The 15586-nt window shown below is 42.7% G+C and overlaps 1 protein-coding gene across 3 annotated transcripts in view; it reads right to left on the reverse strand.

Moving 5' to 3' along the window:
* NFATC1 (nuclear factor of activated T cells 1) overlaps positions 1-15586 on the reverse strand; it is a 130473-nt gene that overhangs the window by 64955 nt on the left and 49932 nt on the right. For all 3 annotated transcript variants that reach the window (XM_033154763.1, XM_033154764.1, XM_033154762.1), the window contains exon 4: positions 2817-3019. In XM_033154763.1, the coding sequence (XP_033010654.1) occupies positions 2817-3019 (203 nt within the window). The remainder of the gene's footprint in view (positions 1-2816; positions 3020-15586) is intronic.

The raw sequence follows: 15586 nt of genomic DNA on the forward strand, positions 1-15586 counted from the left end.
TGGGAAGAGGGCTGGCCATATGCTCCATTTGTATAAATTGATTGCATGCCACCGACTTCAGTGGAAGAAAGCCAGTTTCCACATACATTTTCAACTAGAATTTGGCACAACACTCCTGCTATAAAATATCAAAAATGGTCAGAGCTGTCTCTGTCTTGGTTTTTGGTGTGGGGGGTGATTCTATGAGATGAGCTGCTGTGGTGGCAGGCAAGTATGTCCAATTAGACACAGGGCCAGACATCATAATCCCCAATGTTGTTCCTGCGTTGCAAGCAAACCAGAGACGTTACACAGCTCAAGACCATGCAAGGAAGCTGGCACTGGCCCTCTTTTGCTGGATGCAGCACAGTATTGATAAAACACTTACAAAGCCCAAAAATGGCTGGGACGGGACCTAACACACGTACCATTCTAAAGTCCATTAGAACAATCCTATATCCCTGATATATTGTAATAAACTTTTACTGTATGCTTGCAAAAGGCAAACAGCAGGGGAAACACCATTTTTAAAATTATTATTATTATTATTTTGCTAATTCTACGCAGCTATTGAGTGTCCCACATAGGACTGAGGTTTGTCCTGCCATATATATCCATGAAATCCTCTTTTAAAATGTAATATTGTCGGGGGGGGGGGTAGGTTAATAAAGGCAAACCCCAGCAAATTAAACTCTCCAATCATGGAGCTTCACAGTTAAAGCCTCTCTTTCCAGGTCTCAGTGGAATAAATCTAATTTCTGAGAAAGATCTTACAATAAATATATGTGTAGCATTGCCTCATTGATCTAAATGGCTTGGCAGACACCAAAAACATTTGATTAGTCTCGGCATTCAAGTAAACAGCTGTGGTATTTACACATAATTAAACTGACACATGGCTAGATTACGTAGATTGATATAGCGAGACCTAAGCATTTCAGGTTAACTGAGATCTGGGTAATCAAATCATCATTGTAATTATAGGGTCTGAAATCTTGCAGGAGCACAGCGAGGGAGAAGAGAGAGAAAGTTCTTTAACTCCATGTTCATTTAGTTGGATTGCTCAAAAACAAGAGAGATCCCATATTATCTTGTGTGTAACTCTCCAAAGGAAAGGCTTGGCTTTGCACATACAAGTCGGCCTTTTGCTTCAAAATGTCAAAGTACAATCCCATGTATATTAACAAAGAACTATGTCCAATTGTATCCAATATGCCCAGGTAAGCACGTACGGGATTGTAGCCACAGTGAGTGAGGGCTCAATCTTATACACAAGAACCTGGCGTAAATTAAGCTAGTGTAAATTAACCTGGGATGACATGATACCGGATACAAACCCTACTTTGGTCAGCTGCTGCTGCTGCTCTAAGCCTGACAGTTTGGGGGGACAAAACAATAGTTCTTTACAACAAAAGCAGTACAAAGTGTTGTTGTTATCTACTAAGGTCATCATCCCTGACCACTGACCATGCTGGCTACAGCTTGCAGGAGTTGTAGACCCCAATATCTGGAAGGCACTACATTGGCTAACCCTGGTTCAAATGCTTCAGGTTGAAATCATACATGCCATGAAGTTGTGTGCCTGTTTTCTGCAACTTTTTTAAACTATCAAAAACAGCTGCAAAGGCTACAATCTTCAATGAAGGACTGGCAAGAGGCACAATTACTTGCCCTCCTATCATTTTCCCCACTCAAAATCATTTCCTCTGCTAACTACCTTTTTTCCTGCGGAGGCAAAGTGTGCATGAAAACACAAACATTCATGAAAACAACAAGCAACAGTACATTGTGGTAGGTAAAATTGTTAGCAACATGTGTATATTAAGCAACACTACATAAGAATAATTTGGGCAGATGTAACTACAATGCTGACAGATTTAAATAAAGACTTAAAAAAAACCTTCTAATTAATCCAGAAATATGACAAACTGAATTTAAGACTGAAAAAAAAGAGAAAATGAAATTGACAAGTTTGTCCATCCCTATTGGACGCGGGGAACTGGCTATATATATATATATTTCATATTCAGCCATTTTTCTTCCCCCACAAACTGTTGGTATGGCTGGTTACTTACATCTTCCCCTAAGCAATGCATTTCATACCTGTTTTTGCTTTGAGAACCACAGTGCAAAATTCAGAGAAGTGTGAATTTTGATGGATAGCTGCATTTCAGTTTGCAGATTGTTTTAAGAACTGTGAATGAGCTTGTCCAAGTTTCTCTCCTGTGTACAACCATTCTTTGCTCTAGTTTTCAGCCTCCTGTGGCTGCCTTTGGTTTGAAAATTAAAATTAAGAAGTCGAAAGAAACTTACCCAACCTTTTGCCTCATTTAGCTGCAACCTCAGAAAGGACCTGGACTAATTTTTTTTCCTAAATACATACATACACAAACACACTCCTATTTTCTTCTTCGTAGGAAAGATTCAAATAGGTCCTTTATTGCAGAATAGCCTGCAGGAATAAGGTGGTGGTGTGTTAGGAACTTAAAAAGCGGGAGCCAAGGCTGGAAATATTTGAGGCACTGTAACTGATATTCAGATTTTAAATGGCAAAGAAGCACATTGTCGCTTTCTATCTAGAGTTTCAACCAATCAGTTGCCCTAAATAAATATTTGTAAATTTTAACTGAGGCGTTAAAATGCTGCTGAGCAAAGTAAGCACACAAAAGCTAGGGAAATTTTCCAAATGAGAAAGATATTGTACAGGATTCTATACCAGGAGCGGGTAAGTTACATACAGTTGGCACTCAGTTTAAAAAAGGGGGGGGGGGAGAAGACAAAAAGCAGAGAATGGAAATGCAAAGCACCAAAAGTGTTGGGAGGATGTGTGCCCTTACATTGCTCTCATGTTGTTTTCGGGAAGAAGCGGGATTTGCAAGACCTTGGTGTTGGAAAGTATGGTTTCGTGGCTGGTTGTGGAGACGGTCTTCCCAGTGATGCGGTGAACCTGGTAGAAGGCATGGGGTCTCAGCAGGCGGTCGTCTGCAGTCCCGATGAACAGCTGTAGCGTGAGCGGTTCACTTTCTAAGTAACCGTGTAGCTGGCAGAAGAACAGAAAGAACTCTGCATAAGCACCGTACACATAAACTGCAAGGAATCTATTAAAGGGAGTCTAATTTAAGGAGAAAACTTGCGACAGGTGCTAAGTGTTAAGCTCTCCTCCCCCCCCTCCCCCCAGATGTACACACACTCCTTTTTTGTGGTAACATAATATACGGACAATAAAAAGGTACACTCCGAGAATGTATCATTATTGTAGATGACCTAAGGCACTTCAGGCAGACTTTGAGCAGCACAGATTCATACATTTCATGGAACAATTTTCGGCGGAAAACAGGTTAGCAACGGCGAGAGTCTTTGTTGCTCTGGAAAAGCAACTAGGTAGCAGGAGAGTGAAAACCAGGAGGATAATGTTTCAACACTCTCCCCTACCCCCCCCAATAAATATAGGGGGTCGTGTGGGCATCACAATTTAAGGAGCCCGAGCAACTAGGTTCTTTCCAGCCCCTGGTGCTGAGGCCTCCTGTACGATACGTGAGCATATTTGTAGAATGATATTTTATAGTGTGCCGAGGCTGAAGCTTACGATACATATTCCATAAGCGCACAGCTTATGCAGAGTGATGTCAAGAGAAGCAGTTTTAGCTCATCTCCTGCTGCTCTGGCACACCTGATTCATCAGAGAAAGAGAGGGGAGGAGGGGTTCAGACTGTAGTTTGTGTAGTGGTGACATACAAGATGCTGAAATATAACAAATCAAATCAGCGGATTGGAAGAGGCGGGGAAGGGGGGGGGAAACCTCAAGTTAAGTAGTTCAATCTGCGCTAGTGTCTGGCTACCTCTTGGCAAGCTGCACACCAGGCAGAGCTTCTGATGTGCACACCACTAAAACTCTGCCAAAGGGAGCCCTCCTGCCGCACGCAAGGCCCATTATATCTGGCACAATTGGCATTCCTTCCATGTACGTTTGTGAAATGCCTTAGCTAGCAAAAAAAAGGGGGGGTCACAAAATGTGCTGTTAAAGCTAAATGAAAGTTAAGGAGTGATAGTTTTTGTTTCAATCTGAGAAACTCCTTTAAATAAGCCTTCAGTGGGAATACAGCTTGGTACGTGGGCTAGAAGTAATATCTGGGAGTGCCTTGCTGGGAAGCACTGAGACTGCTCTCTAGACTGAGGAAAGGGTCTCAGAAGCCCCGCTGCTGGCACAGAGTCCACCAGACTGTCCTTGCTAGCCAAGACAAAATAGCTGGTGCACAAAGGAGGGGTGTTGATGCTGAAAAGCAAGCCACTACTACAATTCTGTGTCTGAAGCATGCAAGGAAAACTAGCAGCACAGACAAGGGCGCATTGTATTAGCTCTGGAGAGCCAGTGTGGTGTAGTGGTTAAGAGCGGTAGTCTCGTAATCTGGTGAACCAGGTTCGCGTCTCCGCTCCTCCACATGCAGCTGCTGGGTGACCTTGGGCTAGTCACACTTCTTTGAAGCCTCTCAGCCCCACTCGCCTCACAGAGTGTTTGTTGTGGGGGAGGAAGGGAAAGGAGAGTGTTAGCCGCTTTGAGACACTTTCGGGTAGTGATAAAGCGGGATATCAAATCCAAACTCCTCCTCCTCCTCCTCCTCTTCTTCTTCTTCCTCTTCTTCTCCTTCTCCCTTTCTGGACTTTGCATGTACATTCTTTAGAAAGAACTACGTGGACCTTCTGAAACCCGTGTGAGACCCAGCCTTAAAACACTGAAGTGTTTTCAAGAAGTGTTTTGTCACTGGTGGCATATTAAAAGGGGGGGGAGAGATTGCTGCTTGGAGATTGCAGATATTGAGAAAGGATCACCAAATAAAAGCCTCCCGACTTATTTTCTGGCTATTTTCGTGATGAAAGTCATGGGACTCATAGGATTGGGGGGGGGGGTTGATCATTGGCTCCTTTTTATGAAACACTACATTAGGTGCCTTCAGCCCTACCTCAGAAGTAATGCGAGCCAAATGTGTTTAGTACACCTGATGGATATGGAAGGAGACTGAAAAGCTGCTCACTGATTCAGCTCTCCCCTGTGACCAAAACATGGCATGGCAATGTCTGTTTCTGTTAGTTAAAAGGTTCACAGGAAAAAGTTACCACTGATGGCTAAAAGAATAAAATGTGGAAAGGGAAGGGAATAATTATACTAGGGTGTAACGAAGAATTTTTGCTCATCCAGGCAGGGCCGGGATTCATTAGCACAGCAGCACCTATTTTGTCAACAACAGGAGGAACTGTCGGGATGCAGGCCCAGCCCAAGACACTTTGCAGCCTGAAGCAAAGGACAAGATGGCACCCCATCCATTCCACCTGCAGAAGCCAACCAGCCTGTCAACTGACGTTTACTCCAATACTAGCAGCGGTGCTCTCCCCTACTCCTAAGGGCAGCAGAGTAGTTTAGGGGGTGCAGGGCAGGGTGTGTGTGTTCTGTCCTTAACATCTGCCAACGTACTCAACGGCATCTGCCTCCTGATGTGGCCACTTCCTTTTGCTAATGGTAGGACTGGTCCTGTTGGGAGGTCATCAGATATCTCAGATGGTACATACAAAATGCCTCATCGAGGGTGTGTAGCTTGAGCCGGTGTCTTGTTTATAGCTTATTTGCATTACGGCAGCCAAACAAGGAAGCTACAAGTAGACTGTTGTGTCTGTGCCAGATTTTTCTGTCAGCTTCATCCTGCTAATGGATGGGACTTGGTAGCTTCGTTCCTCTTGAAATGATTTGCATATCAACGCTTAAGTAGGCAGTTAACTTATCTGGAAGCAGGCATTAACTTATTATGGGAAAGATTGAAATGAAAGCATTATTGGTTCAATTAACTTCTGCGAACCTCGTAGAACATGGCGTCCAGCCAAGAATTACACTTATAGGATAAAAGGAGTCCTGAGATTTCACCAAAGTCTCGCTGTAGACAGATGTCTTGGTCTATATATGCTAACTCAACTCAAAAGCTAGTAGCAGGACCTAAACCATTACTGCACATTAACACCTTGCTTCTGATTTGCTGCCTGGAGGAGTTGTGATCAGCAGTTCTAGGATGCAAAGTTACATTTTCTGATAAAGATTTATAGCACTGATCCACATGTAGGTTAAAACAAAAATAACTTTATATTCTGAGGCACAACTTGGAGGTCTCACCATCACCTTGCTTCACTTCACTTTGCAGTTTGTGGTGGAATCCAGAGTAATTATTGAGACAACACCATTATGTCACAGTTACATCACCTGCTATTGATAGTTGGCCTACTTACATCACAAAAAGCAGCAGGGCACTGAAAACCCACTTTGCCCCTTGACAGCGATCAATTCCAAACTGATATGTGTCTCCCACCACCACCAAAGACAAGCAGGTGATTTTCACACCTATGGTACCAATAACTTGATCAGAATTTCACATAAGGCAAGTGGGGCTGATCTGTTTGGTTCTGCCACAGCAGTCAGTTTCTAACATATTTTCACCAGCACAATGTAATGACAGTATGAAGGAATGGAGTCTTTTCCAGGGTCCTTAGGACACCATGACTGATAATGCAAGAGGCTTTGGTCCTTCTCTAGTCCTACATGGGACTTTTCCTGCCAATAGCAATTCAGTGTTGCCAATGGCTGCAGGTGTCCGGCACAATGCTGGCTTCCACCACAGAAACAAAGGCATTTTGCACCAGTGATTGAAGTCCTGTGGAATGGTCCAGTAGCTGTTCCTGGATTCCTCCTGCCTTTGCGCTGCAGTGCAGAATACTGAGCAGTTAAACTGTTAAGTTCTCGCCTAAGAAAACTGCAGCAATTTACGGACACATTTTTCTCAGACGTTTGTTGCCACGCTCCCTCTCATTCTGCTTGTTTTGAATTTGAAAACAGATATTGCAATTCCTCAGAGTGATTATTCAAGCCAGATGTTTGCTGACAAATGTATCGTGTACTTAGTCACCCACTTATGTCGGGTCCAGACAAGAGGAAAATAAGCAAGTTGAATAAAACTGCACACACGCACACACATCAACATTTTGCGTCTCTTTGTGATGGACAGTTCTTACTGCAAACACAAACCATATTCCCCCTTCTAACACGCACTGTGCAGGGGACAGCCTGGGTCAAAACTTAGGGTCTAGCCCCCAATACAAAAACTCAGATGCTGCTGTCCCAAAGCTGTTACTGTATTTCCTTTTAATTCCATCAATTGAACTGCATTATTTGCTGTTTACATTATGTCACCCAACCCTCACTATGCCATCCACGGCAATAAAACATGATGCAAGGATTAACATTTTGAAAGGACATATTCAGCGCTTGCCTAATTTTAGATCATGCACCTATTTCCATTAGCTATGCGACAGATGTAGCTGCAACAGCTTTTTAAAAGTAGACAAAATGGAGTCAACTTTTGCTCCGGAAGGGCCATCTACACAAAACAATTTGTGTCTTGCTAAATATTTGAAGTTGTATTTTACAGAGTTGCTGTAGATCAAAGTTTGGACCAAGGAAACGGAGCTGATTCTCTCCGCTCCCTGTCAGCTGGACACAGGCAGGTAAAGAAACAGATATGCATGTTAACCGTAAAAACAGGAAGGGGGAAATTAGCATTCCAAATTATTAGGAAAAAATGTGCGCGCGCACACACATGCACATGTGCATATTTTCCACGCATGCTCTGGAATACTGTTCCTGGCTGGCAGCATGGGAACCATGTGTCACAGACCCTATTTTTATCCTTTTCTTTCTGTAACATGGTCCCAAGGCTAAAGTGCCACTGTCAGCCCCTCTGCAACTGAACACTACTGACACAGAACATTCTCGACAACTTCAGGACAAGAATTAAAGGGTGCATTTTTGTGGATGCAGTTTTAAAAATATATATGTCTAACAATATATGGCTCTGTCAAATCCGTGCTGATAAACATTACTGTAAACAAAAATCAAGCCAAAACAACAACAACGGTATTTGGCTTTTCTTCCCTCACCAGAGCTCTTTTTGCTATAGGTGGAATATCAGTACAATCTATGCTCAACCATAGACGATATTTAGCCCTGCACTGTATGTCTAAGTCCCACAGAATTTCAATGGGACTTACATGCAGGTAAGTGTGCATCAGATTGCAAATGAAGTTTTCCAACTGTAAAGACACCCATAGATGACTTATCTCCATTAGAAAGAGAGATGGAAAAGACCCACCTTCCCTGCACAACAGTATTTCTAATATGGAGGATCTTAAGAAACTTCTCTCACCATACTGTGAAGCCACAGGCCAAACTCTGCAACTCAAGTGAATACTGTATGCCTAATCCAAAAAGTATCTTAAATACCAGTGAAATGAAGAATTAGATACAGGCCTGGTTAGCCATTCATTTTATTATGCAATCCAATAATTTAGAATGAAAAGCAGAGATGATGATATTTCGTAGATAAGGGAAGCCCATCCATAAGTCAAATTGGTAATACCCTGAGCCTCAGTCCTTCAGTGTACACTGTTTGGACAACTGCTGGGCACTCCTACTATTTGTGAGTTCTTCTCTGCAGCTGCCCCAGCAAACGTGTGCCTTTTAATCATTTTACCTTCTAAATGATCCATTTACTTATGCACCTCTGACCTCATTTTTACTCAAAGAGTGACAGTGGATATGGCAATTAGACCATCTTCAAGTGCCCCCTGCCCCCCCCAATTATGATTGCAAGTTAACTCAATTCAGTCACATCCTGCCTGGGAAAGAGGAATGCAAAACCATTTCTCAGTTGAGAGTAAACCTGACTACTCTACATGCTAGGGTGGGGATTTGGAGCAGAACCCCATCCAAATCAAAATAAAAGAAACCTCTGTCCATACATCTTCTTGAGCCTCAAATGAAGTTGGACAGTGAGCTGAAGCCCAGAGGAACAGGTACTACACAACCTCCCTCCCTTGAAATTAACAGGAACCCCACAAGACAATGTGAGCCTGAACAACTCCTATGGGTCACATGCAAGAGACATTTCCATTGGTTTGTGCTCACTGTGTGGAAGAACAATTGTGGAAAAGTCAAAGGAACTTCTGGGAAGTGAAGAACATTTCCAGGATTGCAACCCCATGCCTATCTTTCTTCATTATAAAGGGAAGAACAATTTATTGGTGGCTGGTGTCCATGAGGACCAGCAGAGCAGAAGGTAAGGGAAGCCAGTGGCAGGCAGAGACAAAGGATAAGGAAGCTAACAGGCAGGTCCATCCTCTGCATGGATTGCAAGTAAGATGGCGGGCAGACAGGTGCTGGCTGGGAGCAAAATAAAGTTGGTTAGGAGGTGCCCCACTCACTCTAGGACAGCACAGTGCAATGGAAAGAGAAATATGGTGTACTTTGGACAAAAAGAACAATCCCCCCTAAAAAAACAAATGTTCTCCCTGCTCTCCTAATAGCACAGGCCTGAACAACAAAACTTCAGGCACCAATCCTGAAATAAAAATATTATTGGGGGAGGGTTTTTTATGGCAGGAACTGAGGCGATAGAATCGGGATCATTAGATTCTCTCACCACTGAACTATCCGGAAAGTGAGTGCTTCTGCCAACAACCCCCCAAAGACTCGGGTTAAATTATACTGTTTCACATGGCTTGTTTGTAAATTTAAATAAAAATGTAAGATTGTCTGCATTAAAAATATATGAGCAAGGAGGCTCATATATTGTATTCACTTCCTTATGCAATGCTATAAAGCAAATGTGCATTGTCTCCCAAACAGTCTAGCTTTGTGTTAGTCCGCAACGATAATCTGGATTATTTAATATAGTTTCTTAATATAGTTCTTTCTGTGATGTGAGGAAGGGTAAGGCAGCCTACATCCATGTATGTGTATGTGTGCATGCTCACACACTTACAACATGTCTATCTGTATATATCATATATATCCATGTAGGAAAAGGTTGTCTGTTCCTAGCTGGAAGTTTGTACAAGAATATTATTCATTTTGATGTGACTATGCTGTAAGGAATTATTAAATTTATAGTAACAGAGATGTTTTGCACTTAGTGACTAGCTTACCAGGCATTTGGGCACCTATCCAGAACAGAATGCTATTTACAGCTGCTGTCTTGCACCATACTCTCTGTCTTTAGGTCTATGCTGTAGCAGAAACATATCTGTTGTTCCAAAATGTTCCCCCTTCCCTACAATACAGAATCATGAAGCCACCCCATCACAAACACACACAATTAGATCCATTGAAGTGGCACTCAAGTGTTTCTTAAGTCATCTGTGGAAGCATTTTTCTTGAACAAGACTAAATGAATTTCAGACTGTAGAAACCTCCTTTCTGTAGCATGGCATTTTGGCACTATTTTAGGATATCTATTCTCATTTTTTCTTCTTCAGGTGGTCTCTTAAGAGAAAAGAGATACCGTAGAGTTGGAGTGCGATGCAGTCCACACTCACTCATACCTGAAGAAGCTTGGTGTACCGGGAGAAGTTTGACAGCTTAATCCATTGATTGACAGATTGACCCAGTTTGACTGAAGTGCTTGAGCTGAAGCCCTTCCACCAAACTGGCTACTGGATCATGGCCAAATATTCCGTAGTTAAGTCAAGACGTTCTGGTGGAGGGGGACTCCAAGTTGAACATTACAGAAAACTCTATATGCTGCACTTTCTTTATCACGAGTGCAGAGTACTAGTGAGAAGGAATATGGGGGGGGGAAACAGGCTTCGTGGAGGGATTAATGAACAGTGGTTAAGGAATGGGACTTTAAATGGTTCAGCAGACTGCATTTCCTACCACAAATAATACTTTAGATACTTGTTTGTACCAGAAGATCTGCTTTAGTTTTTAACAAGCAGGAGCCATGTGACACCTTAAAGGCTAACTTTGTTATAGCAACCTTCTCCAACTCGCATCAGCCTCAACCAGCATGTCAGAATGTTGGGCGAAATAGGAGTTGTATTCCAAAACATCTAGAGGATTCCAGGTTGAGGAAATCTGTATTGTGGGCTGAGCCTTAATGGACTAGAGTCCACTTCATCAGGCATATCTGATGATCACTGTAGTCTTCCAAGAAAACTTACAATACATTTGTTAGCCTTAAAAGTGTCACAAGAATCCTTCCTTTTGCTGCAACGTAATGTCACGAGCATCCCTCTGGAAATACTAGTTTTTAATTTGGCTTGGATCCAACCACGCAAGACATTCAAAAGGGCATTATGTTGAGATCTCCCTTTGGCAATGTTACGTCTATGAGAGGGGTCCCCTCTATCACTAAAGGACCCAAGCAAGGCAATCCAGCTGATACACTGGGGAAGTCATATGTAGGGTTGCCATGTGTCCTCTTTTTCCCAGGACACATCCTGTTTTTCATGGGTATGTAAAATGAGAGTCATCATAGCAATCCATGGTTAAAAGCAGAAGTCGACAAATGTGTCCTCTTTTTTGCTCTTCAAAATAAGGCAACCCCATAATCATCAGGCATGGGGGGGGGGGGAAGCTGCACTAGAAGGAAGTGGCCATGTGGGAAGGAAATCAACAGCCCCTTTGAAAGGATGTTCCCCCCCCCCCAAGGAGGTGAAGGCAGCAGGGCTGAGCAGACAGGCTATGGTCTATCTCTGCAGACTCACTACTTCAGGAATGAGGAATCTTTTCCAGCACAGATTCATACTGGCCAACCTTCTGGGGGCCGGATGGTTCAGGGACTGAGGGGAAGAGAAAAGCTTAAAAAACCCTTAAAAAAACCCTATTCAATTAATTACCATTGCATTCTCCCATTGCACCTTATTAGAGTCATTGATTATTGCTTCCCATCCTTTCCTCCCCATTTCAGTATTTATTTCCACTCCATTGCACCTTCTTAAATTCATTCCATTATTACTAGATTACTACACAATGACAAAGCAGAGTCTGCCTCTTAGATGATAGCAAGCCACACCAAATCCTTACTATGCCAAAGTGGTCAACATGGTTTACCTGTGGGTAGTTTTTGGAGGTGGGGGGGGGGGTCTAAAAAGCTCATCCAAATCTCCCTAGACACAAATACTGCCAGCAGACAAAGCTGTGAAGCAGCCTGTGCAGGCGATCAGAACAAACTGTAAGTACACCTGGGAATTCTTTCCTGATCCTAGTTAAGAATTTGAACTTGGAAGTCGTGACTAGTACCAGACACTGGAAACTTTTACTGGGGAGGGGGGGGTGCTTCCAGCTGTTGTTCCAGCCACCACAGCCAATGGTCAGGGTAATCGGAGCTGTAGTCCAATAGCCTCTGAAGGGCTGCTGGTTCCCCATCCCTGACAAAACCTTCTTACATTTGGGAAGTAAAAAATAGAGCACATTTTATAATATGATCACGAATAGTGCTCAAAACAGGAGTAAGCAATCAATATATTTAACAAAGGTATTGGGGAAAGAGATATAAGGAGGCGGGGGGATAACAGACACAGCCAACATGATGTCAACATGTAGTTTCATTTCTCCCCATTTAGATATTGCAAAAACATCTGGACTCCAGTCAGAACTCTCATTTTGAATTGGAAAAGCTTTGCACTAGAGACAAGAGGAGAATTACATGCGTGCTTTTTATGATTCCAGATGAAGAAGGTGACGAGGAAGACTGATGAGTAATTTACGGGAGTTTTGCAGAACTCGGCTGAAGCAGCAGATGCTGGCTTCCTGGGTGTGAACTCAACTACTGCGCTAACATTACCCACACATAGAAATAATGAAAGCATATTTCATCAAAACTGGAACGTTGCCTTTGTGCAAGTATAAATATGTCTCGGAATTTAATGCTCAACAAATGCTTAAATAAAGGCAGCAGCACCAGCTGGTTAAAGAATGGATTCCAGGCCCAGATCCTACAAAATGACAAAAAGTGCCCCAACACCTCCCCCCACCAACACCCCACACTGCAAACTTTGCAGTGTCTGGAAAGAATGTGTATTTTTTATTATACACAAGAAGTTATAAGGACATACGGTACAGTTCATAGCCATTAAAATCAAAGGGAGTTCTGCCATTGGCTTCAATTTGATGTGGATTAAGGCCACCATTCTGAAGCTTCTCTGGGCTGCTTGTGGTTCCACTAATATGTGCCATTACCCTTTCTGCATACAAGGTTTCGTTATACAGATGGCAGTTCATCTTTGGGAACTAGTTGCGGGTGTTACTAATTCATACAATATACCTACGTACATGTAGACAGATTTGAGGAGGATCATCCTGTGTCTGATTCTTTGGCAGGGCAGGGGTGGGGGAGGGAGAAAGGCAAGCAGCAGCTTTAACTATATCTATCTATCTATCTATCTATCTATCTATCTATCTATCTATCTATATCTATCTATCTGCATGGCCATAATGAGATAGCGTTCAGTCAACTTCTGCTATTTTTAACACAGAAATTTAATTGTGTGCATACTCTAGTCAAACATCTTCCTGCCAAGAGGAAGCTTGGTTTATTTAACAGTAGACTGTCGTTTGAAGAGATAGAGTAAGGAGCTCCATTTAAAAGCTCCATTTCTGTAAATATTTGGAGAAGGGTAAGTACGAGGAAATATTGAATCATAACCATAACATTTTGCAATGGATGCCTGAAAATGAATGGGGCGAAAAATCAGACAAATCAAATGGTGATTTGGAAAGAACTAAGGAGTGTTGAAGTTGATGTATTTCAACAACACTTAAAAAATAAAATTGTAATTCTAAGGATTAAAGTTAGAAGTTTGTGCAAACTGCATATTGATGGGGTGAGAGAGAGCTTTCATGCTCATGCCCTGCTTGTGGGCATTTGATTGGCTACAGTGAATAGAATGCTGGACTACCTGGCCCCGGGGCCTGATCCAACAGCACTCTTGTGTTTTTTACCCACCTTCCACAGAAATCAACGGCATAACACCTGGTGTTTTCAATGGCTGGATTGCTATCTCCACACACATACACAGTGCCTTTCTGCGTGGCAAAGAACTAGAAAAAAGTAAGCAGTGCCACTAAATATGTATTCAGTAGAAATGCTGACCTATCATTTAGACACAGTAATACCTCTGCGAATGTCTACCTTGTCTAGCGTCCATTCCGGCAAACGTCCGTGGCAAACCTGGAGGTACCAGAACGGGTTACTTCAGGGTTTGCCACTCAGGCATGCGCAGAAGTGCTAAATTGTGCTTTGCGCATGTGCAGAAGCGCAAACTGCTCCACACACGTGCGCAGACGCGGCGTTTTGCCCTGCGTCCTTTTCGGCTAGCGTCCGGGGCTCCGGAACGGATCCTGGCCGCAAAACAAGGTACAACTGTATCTGGTACTCCAAAACTCCAAGCAAGGAATTTGTAGAAATGTTTCGGGGAGGGTGCATACCATTAACCCCAGGGATTAGAAAGATTAGGTTATGAAATGAATCCCCCAAAGTGTGTAAATTGCTTTTACATCAAGTGGTACAAAGATTTTGTAGAAGAAAATAAATAAGCAAACATAGATGCAATTCACTTTCTCCTGAAATTAATGGCAAAATTCTCACTAGATGCAATAGTCAGGTTGCTAACTATATAGAGTCCAATCCAGCCATTGCAACCAATGGAAGGTGGATATATCTGTAATTATATCATTCTGAGATGAAATGATCTCTCAGATCTGAGTCCGGTACTCTAACCTCTACACCACACTGGCATGCACATCACTGCATACCATGGTGAACACTGTGTCAGGCAAGTGGAGACATGTACTAAATCATATACAATAGATATATAGAAGGGATCTGTCAGGGGAAAAAATAGGTTCCCAGTGCTTAGCTTGTCATGTTTACAGAGACACATCCCACTTTCACCTTTTACAACATTCACTGTGTCAATCACTGGTGTACACTCAGCAAACCCATATATACCATATAAGGTTTGAAATCATAGCCGCATACTCTGAAATGCATGTGTAGTTTATAACTGCAGTTGCAATTTTGCAGAATTGTTCACAAAGCATGCTGAAAATACAGTAATTGGCACTTTGAGTTCTCGTCCATGATTTCTACTCCAGCCAGAGGAGTGTGCAAAACGAACTGAAGACCAGGAGGCAATGAAGTGTTTTTTTGTTTTTTTGTTTTTTTGTTTTGCAAGGCAGCCCTAAAAATGTTTAAATTCCCATTTGACAGCAGGACATTTTGCTCTGAAAAGCCAAACAAGCATTTTCAATTAAAAGCATGCAGCAAAACTGGGATCAGGGACAGTCATACTAGTGATAGTTCTTCTTCTTTTACAAACTGGTAAAGCAACATTCAACAAAGCTATGGTAGAAATTGTGTTTCAAAGTACGGAAAGACACTGGGATTATTTCCACAGTAATCAGAATAGCCACATGCCACCATTGCTACAGCCTCTGTTTAGTGAACTTTGAGACCAACCCTAAACTCGTGAGCAGGGCCAGGCCAAGACATTTTGGCACCGGAGGTGAACCACAAAATGGCAAGGAAGAAGTAGTGAATGAAGATCTACATCAGGAACAAGGGGGGGGGGGATAAAGATCCAAATTGGGAACAAGGGTGGGAGGAGATCAGCAGTACCTCCTATTCATCAAGAGGCTGCTGCGGAGGTGACACTGGAAGGGCTGCCAAGTAGGGGGTCAGATGCAGCCCACAAGGAGTGTGCTGCAGCTGTCACTGTTACCATGGCAGCA

This window comes from Lacerta agilis, chromosome 7 (genome assembly GCF_009819535.1).
Source record: "Lacerta agilis isolate rLacAgi1 chromosome 7, rLacAgi1.pri, whole genome shotgun sequence".
Taxonomy (NCBI): Eukaryota; Metazoa; Chordata; class Lepidosauria; order Squamata; family Lacertidae; genus Lacerta; species Lacerta agilis.